Raw genomic sequence first — 9178 nt, 5'->3', positions numbered from 1 at the left:
CTCTCTCCCGTCCCCGGCGCAGGCGCAGGCACAGGCACAGGCACAGGCACACGCGGCGGCGCCGCCGCCGCCGCCGCCCGCCGGTTCTTCCCTTCGGCGGAGGTGGGGGAAGGAGGAGTCATCCAGTTTAACCCTGGGCTCCCCGAACTCTCTTTAATTTGCTAAATTTGCAGCTTGCTAATTCTTCCTCCCTTCTCTTTCCTTCCTTTTTCTGGCTCACTCTCTGCCCCGATAGCAAAGTCCGGTTTATATTCAATGCAAATTGGAGCGAACCCTACTCCCGCCACCCCCCATCCTTATACATCGCTTTCCATCGAACTCTGCAAATTTTGCAATAGGGGGAGGGATTTTTAAAATTGCCTTTGCAAAGTTCGGCTGTCTGGGTTGGCGAGTGGGGGAGGGAGGGAATGGGGAGTAGGCCCCGCCCCCACCGTCCTTTGCAAATAAAAATCGCGGGGGGGGGGAGGAGCAGGAAGTGGCGGTGCGAGGGCTGCTGCACAGTGAGCAGAGCCGCGGTCCGGACGGCAGCGTGTTTCCCCAGCTCTCCGCCTCTCCCCGCCCGCCAGCCGAGGCAGCTCGAACCCAGCCCGCGGCCCCAGCAGCAGCGCCGAGAGCAGCCCCAGTAGCAGCGCCATGGCCGGGTGGAACGCCTACATCGACAACCTCATGGCGGACGGGACCTGTCAGGACGCGGCCATCGTGGGCTACAAGGACTCGCCCTCCGTCTGGGCCGCCGTCCCTGGGAAAACCTTCGTCAACATCACGGTACTGCGAGGCCTGCGCGGTCCGGGGCACTGGTCGGGCTTGGATCCTAAGGGAGGGACTTGGATGGGGGCGGCCGCGGTCTAGGGCGCGCAGCGACAGGCCCTGACTGGGTGCTTGCCCTGGAAGCGACGCGAATGGCGGCTGCACGTGAGCGGGTCTCTCGGTTGCCCCTAAGTCCTACGCCCCAGGCGGCGGCGCCCATCCCGCCCGGTACCCTGCTTTCCGCGACGGGGCGTTACATCCGGGGCACAGGGCGGGGAGGGGCGCGGCGCCCGGTGCGGCGGCCCACTTCCGCCTCTCCCAGGGTGGGGCGGGCACGCGCCTCAATTTTAACTGGGGATTGAGATCGAGAGAGGCCCCGGGGACCCTCGGACCCCCCAGTTCCTCTTCCGGCCACCAGCTCGCGCCTCTCTACCATTGTTCGCCCTGTTGCGGGAGGGAGCCCCAGGCGCGTGGTGTTGGTCCCCTGCCCATCCTCTGTGGGCTCGCAGCCCCTCCCAGCTCCGTTAGAGAGGGCGAGGCCACCACACGCCCCCCCAGCTCAGCACGTTGGACTCAACATTCCTGCGAGGCCAATCCCGGAAGTCCCCTCGCCCTCCCTTCCCGCCATCCGGCGGGGCCTGGAGCAGGGGAACTTTGTGAGAAGTTGTGAGACTGCATAAGCGAAAGAATATGGGTTGACTACCGCTGCTTCCACCAACATCTCCCCTGTCCACACTGCCCGGAAGTGGGGAGGGGGAGCGGAAGTTCGAAAGGGGGGGAAGGGGGTTTCCGGGCGGGAGGGGACCGGATGTGGGGGCTTGGGGTGAAAGGGGGAGGGGGAGAAAGGTTCCTGGGGTACCTAGACCCGAGAAGTGGCCTGCTGGGTCTAGCCTCCATCCACCTTTAAAAGTTTTCCAACTTTCCCGGAAAGTCCCCAGGGGTCTGCTTCCTCATCTCAGAGCAGAGATACCTGGAGCTAAACTCTAGGTTACTTGGAGACCCAGGCGTCCGGGCCCTAACAGCTCCTGCAGAACCTTTGCCCAAATAAGGGCAAAGTTGCTTCTCTTGCCTTGCCCGCCCCCCTCCCCTCCCCTCTCCGCTTCTGCTTTTCCTGAAGGAGCGTTCTGAGCATCCAAAGGCTCCTCACTTTTCTCACTGACTTTTGGCCCCTTTTATTTCCTGGATTTACTTTCCCTGTTAACACTGAGATCTAAATCTCAGTATGTCATCTTTTCCTCCCTGGTCCTATGTTCCAGGCTTGAGAATCATGATGTTTTTCTGGACTAATATCCCACAGTCCTAAGAATTTCTCCCATTTCATTGATGTGTGCTGAGCACATAACTTACACTTCTCCTGGGGTGAGGTGGGGGGGATTCTCACTCTCAGAAGTGGAAGGCAGATGGGTCTTTGGAGAGCAAGGTGGGAATCTTGGTGCACTGACTAACCTGATGGGTGCTTGGTTCCTCTTCCAGCCAGCTGAGGTTGGTGTCCTGGTTGGCAAAGACCGGTCAAGTTTTTACGTGAATGGGCTGACACTGGGGGGCCAGAAATGTTCGGTTATCCGGGACTCACTGCTGCAGGATGGGGAATTTAGCATGGATCTTCGTACCAAGAGCACCGGTGGAGCCCCCACCTTCAATGTCACTGTCACCAAGACTGACAAGAGTGAGTTCTTGAGTCTTATCCTTCCTGTACTTGATCTCTAATGTACTGCCTTCCGGAAATCTTTAGGGTGCTTTTTTGTGTGATTCCCCAACGTGATGGGAGTCAGACCAGTGTTCTGCGTCCTGTCTGCTGGATGCTGGAACATGGATAGTCCCTCCAGTACTGTCTCAGTTCCTCATCTTGTAATTCGAAGTTGTTGAACTGCCGTTACCTCTCAAATTCCTTCCTGCTTTGAGCTCAGATTAGAAACTTATAGGAGTATATGTAGATTGTTGGGGTCCTAAATCATCATTTGGCTCATCTTTTGATCTCTTTTGTTAGAACTTGGAGGTGGCATGCCCATTCACAGCCATTTCTAGCCTGAACCGTCTATCAGGCTTTGACCCCTAAATTTTAGTCTGTTCCTTTCCAGCATTTAAGCTTGATTTTCCCCTTTTGAAAAGCCTTATTGTTTCAGGGTGACTGACAGCCTGCCTGTGTGTGTGTGTGGAGGGGGGTGGTTGGGAGAGATGAGGTTGGGTTACAGCCCCCAGGGCTGGACAGCTGCTGAACAGCTGGCAGGGGGTGGAATTGTGACACCTGGGTCCTAGCCTCCTTTCTCTTTCCTCCTCCTCCAGCGCTAGTCCTGCTGATGGGCAAAGAAGGTGTCCACGGTGGTTTGATCAACAAGAAATGTTATGAAATGGCCTCCCACCTTCGGCGTGCCCAGTACTGACCTCGTCTGTCCCTTCCCCTTCACTGCTCCCCACAGCTTTGCACCCTTTTCTTCCCCATACACACATACACCATTTTATTTTGGGGGCCATTACCCCACACCCCTTATTGCTGCCAAAACCACATGGGCTGGGGGCCAGGGCTGGATGGACAGACACCTCCCCCTACCCATACCCCTCCTGTGTGTGGTTGGAAAACTTTTGTTTTTTGGGTTTTTTTTTTTTTTTTTTTTTTTTTTTTTCTGAATAAAAAAGATTCTACTAACAAGGTGCTGTGTGATTTAAGCTTGGGTGTCAGAATGGGACAGGCACTGTGACTTGCCTCCTTTAAAAGTGGCTTGGGAGCAGGAAGGTTGAGGCACCACAAGGTGCAGGGATTTAAGTTTCTGGCCAGGTGGCCCTGCCCCTCCACAGTGGCATTTCCAGGCCTAAGTCCTGAGTGTGCTCGTCAAATTGGTGGATAATGGAATAGGGCCATCTGGATCAGAGAATGGGTTCAGGCCTGCAGGCAAGGCAGGGCCAGTTGAGTCATCCTTGTGGGTGGGGCTCCCCTTGTGAGTCATAGCAAATGCCTCCTGGGGCTGTCCCTATGATGATAGGTTAGTGTCTCCCAGCATTCTCTTGCTCCTTACAGCTAAAGGGGTGATTCCCCTAAAGGGTTAAGTCCACCGGTGTGAGAATGATCTCACCCTTCCTTAGTCCACAAAAACAATTTTATTAACCCAAGAAGTGAAGATCAGTCCCTTTGCTTGTCCCAGCCCACCCCAAGGCCCCTCAAAAGGATAGGTCTGGGTAAGGGAGAAGCTTGGGATGGAAATGTCCCCTATCCCTCAATTTAGAAGACAAGGGAAGAAAATGCCTGTGCAAATAGGTCACCGGTGTGTGTGGTGGGGAGGATGGTTACTAGACCAGGATAACAGGTGAAGAGGGAGGAGAGGGTGGGGGATCTGTTGAAGGCCCAGGAAAAACAAGGGGAGCTGGGGCTAGGGAACCAAAGGAAGTGGGAAGAGAGGGGCTGGAACCCAAAAGTGGGGTCCTTTCTGAGGCAGGGTGGTCCCTTGGCTCCCCTTCATCACCCTCCTCTTGCCCCTGAGTTTCTTCCTCTTGCTCTTCATCCCCAGGACCCCGATGAACAGGCTGCTTGCAGATGGGGCAGGTCTTCCGGGTCTGAGTGAGCCAGGGGTCCACACAGCGGCTGTGGTAGGCTGCAGAGAGGAACAAGGTGAAATGCCTAGAGGCTGCCAGTGGCATAGGGGCATGTGCAGACAGTGAGGGGGCCTCACCATGAGCACAAGGGAGTATCCGCAGCTTGTCCCCATCCTCATATTCATCCAGGCATATGGCACAGACATCATACTGGTCTCCTGGGACAGAAAGAAAGAAATGTAGTCCTTCACTGAGCCATCATGAACCAGGGCCCTTAATTCATTAAGGCTTTTAAAGCCTTGCAAAAATTTTCCCTTGCCTACAAAGCCAGTGGAAAAGCTGACAGGTGGGCAGGATAAGGTCAGAGCAGAACATGGAAGGATTTGGGGGCTAGAAGGGACAAACAAAAAGAAGCAGAGGTAAGAAGGGAAGTGGGTTTTTGGGGAGGTGTGAGAGTGGAGAGGGAGTGGAGGAACGGAAATGGGCAGGGCTTCTGCCATAGCCTTATATGGGCACTGGAGGCCCCAGGGCCTAAAGCCCCAGCCCCTTGGTACCTGTTTCTTCCTTCTCTAACAGAATCCTCCCCATTTCTCCCATTTTTCTGCTCTCTCTATATCCCTTATAAGCAAAGTCTGTCCCTTTACTGTTTCCCCCAATTATTTCACTTAATCATTTTTGCTTGCCATCTCTTCTATTCCATCTCCTCTCCTGTCTTCACTGTGAGTAAAAAGAGAAGAAAAGATGGCATCTCAAGCTGAAACCTTCTCACTGCAATCTTTCTTTTTACTATTTTGAGACAGGGACTCCCTCTGTCACCCAGGCTGGAGCACCGTAGGGCAATCTCAGCTCCCTGCAACCTCCACCTTCCTGGTTCAAATGATTCTCCTGTCTTAGCCTCTCAAGTAGCTGGGACTACAAGCGTACACCACACCCAGCCAATTTTTGTGTTTTTTATAGAGACATGGGTATTGCCATGTTGCACAGGCTGGCCTGGAACTCCTGGGGTCAAGGGATCCACCCACCTCAACCTCCTAAAGTGCTGGGATTTTTTTGTTTTATCATGTTGCCCAGGGTGGTCTCAACTCCTAGGCTCAAGCGATCTGCCCACCTCGGCCTCCCAAAGTGCTGGGATTACAGGCACTTAGGATTATGTGAGCCACTGTGCCCGGCCACTGCTATCTTTGTATACCCTATCTTCTGGGCTCAAAGTCCTTCAGATCCAGGTACATGGTGAGAAAAGCCCTTTTCTCCACTAAGCCCCTCACCTTTCTGATAGTCATGTGTAGGAATCTGTTTCAGTTGCTCTTTGGTAAGTCGATTCCGCTGGAGCCGTTTCCGGTGCTGGATACAACGAACTATCTGGGGGAAGGGGGAGTGGATGGACAAGGCTTAGGAACAAAACTAGACAATCTAGGACAAACCATTCCCACCTCCCAACTCCAGATCCAGTCTGGCATCATAGGCCTCAGTGCTTCTCATCATGTTCCCTCAGCTACTCACCATTACTGCTCCCATGGCCAAAACCAGCAGTCCCACAATCCCTGTGAAAGGGATGAGATAATAGCCCAAGGGGAAGGTATTGTCTGGAACCAGAAGCACCCGAGCCCTGGGGAAAGGATGACCAGTCTTAGCAGGGCCAGAATGGCAAAGGGAGGGAAAAAAAGGGACAAAGTAACTGGCTCTGTACAAAGCCCACGGAAGGGGAAGGGAATGGGAAGAAAGTCAGAGGCAGGGAAGGAAGGACAGAGGCTGAATGGTTGAGGTAGTGAGGAGGCCTGGGTTCCAGGTTGGCATGGAACTGCTTGCTGAAGGAAGAATGGGAAGGAGGCACATGTCCTACCCCTTCTCGTAGACAAAGAGGGCACGCAGGTACTCGGAGCTTCTCTCCCCAATAAATACAGATGGGATCCAGATCTGCTGCTGGATTTCCTCTGCAGGGATCAAGGCATTACTCTGGGGACTCACGCTTCTACTCAAATCCTTTGGGAACTCTGGGATCTGGCACTTTGGCCCCACCCCACCTAAAGTATTGGCTTCTTTTCCTGAACCCTTCAGCCTTCCCACCATCTCTGTCTGTGTCCTACTGAAAGCCCAGCTGTCTAGATTCCCTCAGCCTTACCACTATTCCACACCATGTTCAGAAGTTCATTGGAATTCACATTGTGTACTACAGCGGCACCATATCCAGCCTTCTGAGCATTTAGGACCTAGGGAGACAAGGCAGAGGACAAGGAGCCATCATGGGCCTTAGCTGTCTCCATTCCTGGTGCCTTTTGTACCCTCAGCTGCCCAGCTCCCACTCCACATTCAGCAACCTTGAGGTCAAAGTTGCAGTCGTATCTTCGAAGCAGCGCAATAAAGACTGACCCATTGACCGGGGCTGGGGGTGGTGGGGCAATGGGGCTGCAGGCATTGTCTGGGTGAGCCTCCACAAGGAACCCCTACAGGATGAAAGCAAACAGCAGTTAGATTTCATCTCCCTAGGTTCTATAGAGCCTACACACCAGACACACCAGCCCCACGTGCTGCACATCCTCTATCCTCCCTTCCTCCTCATTCCTGGGGGCTAAGCATCCCATCCGTACAATCTTCTCTTAGCCTCCTGAAAAGGCGATGACATAATGACATCTCACTGCTCCTATCGCCCTTCTCACGCTCCCAAATGGGCTAATCTGTACTCCATACTGCAAGCTAACGCAATTATTTTGTCTCCTAATATTTTGATTGTAATTTAATTCTCTAACCACCCATGTCACTTTCTCTCGTTTCACAGTCCCCTCTCCAGCACATATTCATACAGAACATACTCCTCCCTTCAATTTTCTTTTTTTTCTTTTTTTAGTCGGCGTTTTGCTCTTGTTGCCCAGGTTAGAGTGCAATGGTGTGATCTTGGCCCACTGCAACTTCCACCTCCTGGGTTCAAGCAATTCTCCTGCCTCAGCCTCTGGAGTAGCTGGGATTACAGACATGTGCCACCATGCCCAGCTGATTTTGTATTTTTAGTAGAGTTTCTCCATGTTGGTCAAGCTGGTCTCGAACTCCTAACCTTAGGTGATCTGCCTGCCTCAGCCTCCCAAAGTGCTGGAATTACAGGTGTGAACCACCGCGCTCGGTTTTTTTTCTGTGTATGTGTGTGTGAGATGGAGTCTCGTTCCATCGCCCAAGCTGGGGTGCGGTGGCACTCACTGCAACTGCCGCCTCCCAGATTCAAGTGATTCTCCTGCCTCAGCCTCCCAGGTAGCTGAGACTACAGGCACATTCCACCACACCCGGATAACTTTTGTATTTTTAGTAGAGACAGGGTTTCACCATGTTGGCCAGGCTGGTCTTGAACTGGGATTACACACATGAGCCACCAAGCCCGGCCTCTTCAATTTTCTAATTAACCATCTCACAAACAACTCGACTGCTATCTATGGCCCAAATGAGTTCTTGCTATGTGGCAGTCTTTGGGATGAAGTATTACAAAAATTGCTTATCTAATTTAATCTTCACAGTAACCCTAGGAAAACTTCCATTATCCCATTTTACAGTAAACCAAACGAAGGCTCAAAGAGAAATTAACTTGCCCAAGATCATACAACCAATAAATAACAAGCTCCTGAGACTCTCCTGATAAGAACCTATTGGTCCTGCCTTTGTCTACTTTCAGTCTCCCTGACAAGCTTGGAGTTCCAGGGGTAGACACTTTCTCTTCTCCCTCTAGATTCTGGATTCCACACTACAAGTGCTCAGTTCCTAACCTGACTTTCCTACCTCCAGTTTCACCCAGGACAAACCTCCCCAACCCCACCCCACCCCAGGATGGAAGATTTGCGAAATATGAAGGGAAAAAGAAAATCACCTGGAGTCCCTCCTGGCTCAAGGTAGCCCCAAATAGAGCTGGGAGGTCTGCAAAGTCCATGCTGGCATTATGGTCTGAGGTCTGCGGACAAGAAAGGCCATGTTGCCCCTCACTCTGCAAACCGTCCCTTCAGCGACCTTTCCCCATCCGTCCCGTGGACTCACCGCTCGAATGAGCCCCCGGATGGGAGCCGCTCCCCACAGCACAGCGGCCACAAGCACAGGAAGCGGGAAGGCTGCAGGGTGCATGGCAGCGGGAGGAGAGAGGCCGAGGAGGCCGCGCGTCCTGGTAGCAATGAGCAGAAGCAGAGTTCTGCGCCCTCCCTGCCCCTCCTTTAAGATCCCAGGGGTCCAATCACCCCCAGGTCGCACTTCCCAACTACATGGGGACGCCAGGGAAAGAACCCCGACTCAAAGAATGAGGTATCCAATCCGTTTAGTGGAGCTGGGTAGGAGGCACTAAATGTATCCTTTTCTGGTAAGGGAATAAGCCTGGGAAACGGGACGGAGGCTAACACAGCTGACAGAAAAACTTCGGGAAGGGTGGGGGAGCTCAAGAAGGTGGGACTTCCTGCCAGGTGGGCCGGGTTCCCAGCCTCTGGAAAAGGGCTTCCGGTAGAGAAAGTCCGGCCGCTTCCAGCATTGGACGCTTGAGATGAAGGACTTCCGGTCCTAAAAGGCCGGTTAAAAAAAGTTAGCGATGGAAGGAGTGCCGGTGGCCCAGAAGACGACCTAATCGTTTGCCTGTAAAGATTCCCGGAAACCTGGAGCGGCCTAGTTTACAAACCTCTCCTCCCTCTGGTCGTCGCTGCTCCTCCAAATATCGCGAGAGTGCTCACCACCTCCCCCGTCCCCTCGTAGCTGCTTGTTGAGTCTATCGCGAGAGCTCTCTTGTCGCGCCTTACTCACTCGATCTCGCGAGACCTTCAAACAAACTCCCTTCTGTTTTCCCGCGATTCCAATTCGGTGAAAACTGTGCCTTTCCTCTGGCTTCCTAAATCAGCCACACCCATCCCAGCACGCATCCCTCAAGCTCCTCCTTCAGCTCCGTCTTACTCCCGGC

At 53.4% G+C, this 9178-nt stretch overlaps 2 protein-coding genes across 3 annotated transcripts; one reads left to right on the top strand and one right to left on the bottom strand.

Annotated features, from left to right (window-relative positions):
* The first annotated feature begins 459 nt into the window (after window positions 1-459).
* Window positions 460-3394, top strand: PFN1 (profilin 1). The gene is made up of 3 exons (XM_039475886.2): window positions 460-765; window positions 2221-2413; window positions 3031-3394. Exons 1-3 carry the CDS (start codon window positions 634-636, stop codon window positions 3126-3128), a joined length of 423 nt encoding a protein of 140 aa, XP_039331820.1. The 5' UTR covers window positions 460-633; the 3' UTR covers window positions 3129-3394.
* Window positions 3395-3821: 427 nt separating this feature from the next.
* RNF167 (ring finger protein 167) lies at window positions 3822-9165 on the bottom strand. 2 transcript variants are annotated; one of them, XM_039475885.2, is made up of 10 exons: window positions 9025-9165; window positions 8281-8787; window positions 8117-8197; window positions 6588-6713; window positions 6392-6479; window positions 6113-6203; window positions 5773-5878; window positions 5538-5631; window positions 4410-4490; window positions 3822-4331 (listed from the first exon to the last, which is right to left on the bottom strand). In XM_039475885.2, exons 2-10 carry the CDS (start codon window positions 8362-8364, stop codon window positions 4030-4032), a joined length of 1053 nt encoding a protein of 350 aa, XP_039331819.1. In that variant the 5' UTR covers window positions 8365-8787; window positions 9025-9165; the 3' UTR covers window positions 3822-4029. The 2 variants fall into 2 exon arrangements, with proteins under 2 accessions (XP_039331819.1, XP_003931422.1); XM_003931373.4 differs by lacking the exon at window positions 9025-9165 and adding an exon at window positions 8903-8993.
* Between the last annotated feature and the right edge of the window lie 13 nt (window positions 9166-9178).

This window comes from Saimiri boliviensis, chromosome 17 (assembly GCF_048565385.1).
Source record: "Saimiri boliviensis isolate mSaiBol1 chromosome 17, mSaiBol1.pri, whole genome shotgun sequence".
In the NCBI taxonomy this organism is placed as follows: domain Eukaryota; kingdom Metazoa; phylum Chordata; class Mammalia; order Primates; family Cebidae; genus Saimiri; species Saimiri boliviensis.
The sequence above is the reverse complement of the archived record's forward strand: the minus strand, read 5'-3'. Positions and strand labels throughout refer to the sequence as shown.

Excerpts from the sequence above, each read along its gene's own strand:
- PFN1 (XM_039475886.2), top strand. The coding sequence starts at position 634 with ATGGCCGGGTGGAACGCCTACATCGACAACCTCATGGCGGACGGGACC. Across the intron at positions 766-2,220 it reads AAACCTTCGTCAACATCACG|CCAGCTGAGGTTGGTGTCCT; the intron begins GTACTGCGAGGC and ends TTCCTCTTCCAG. Across the intron at positions 2,414-3,030 it reads TGTCACCAAGACTGACAAGA|CGCTAGTCCTGCTGATGGGC; the intron begins GTGAGTTCTTGA and ends CTCCTCCTCCAG.
- RNF167 (XM_039475885.2), bottom strand. The coding sequence starts at position 8,364 with ATGCACCCTGCAGCCTTCCCGCTTCCTGTGCTTGTGGCCGCTGTGCTG. Across the intron at positions 5,879-6,112 it reads CTCTTTGTCTACGAGAAGGG|GGCTCGGGTGCTTCTGGTTC; the intron begins GTAGGACATGTG and ends TCCTTTCCCCAG. Across the intron at positions 4,332-4,409 it reads GATACTCCCTTGTGCTCATG|CCTACCACAGCCGCTGTGTG; the intron begins GTGAGGCCCCCT and ends TCCTCTCTGCAG.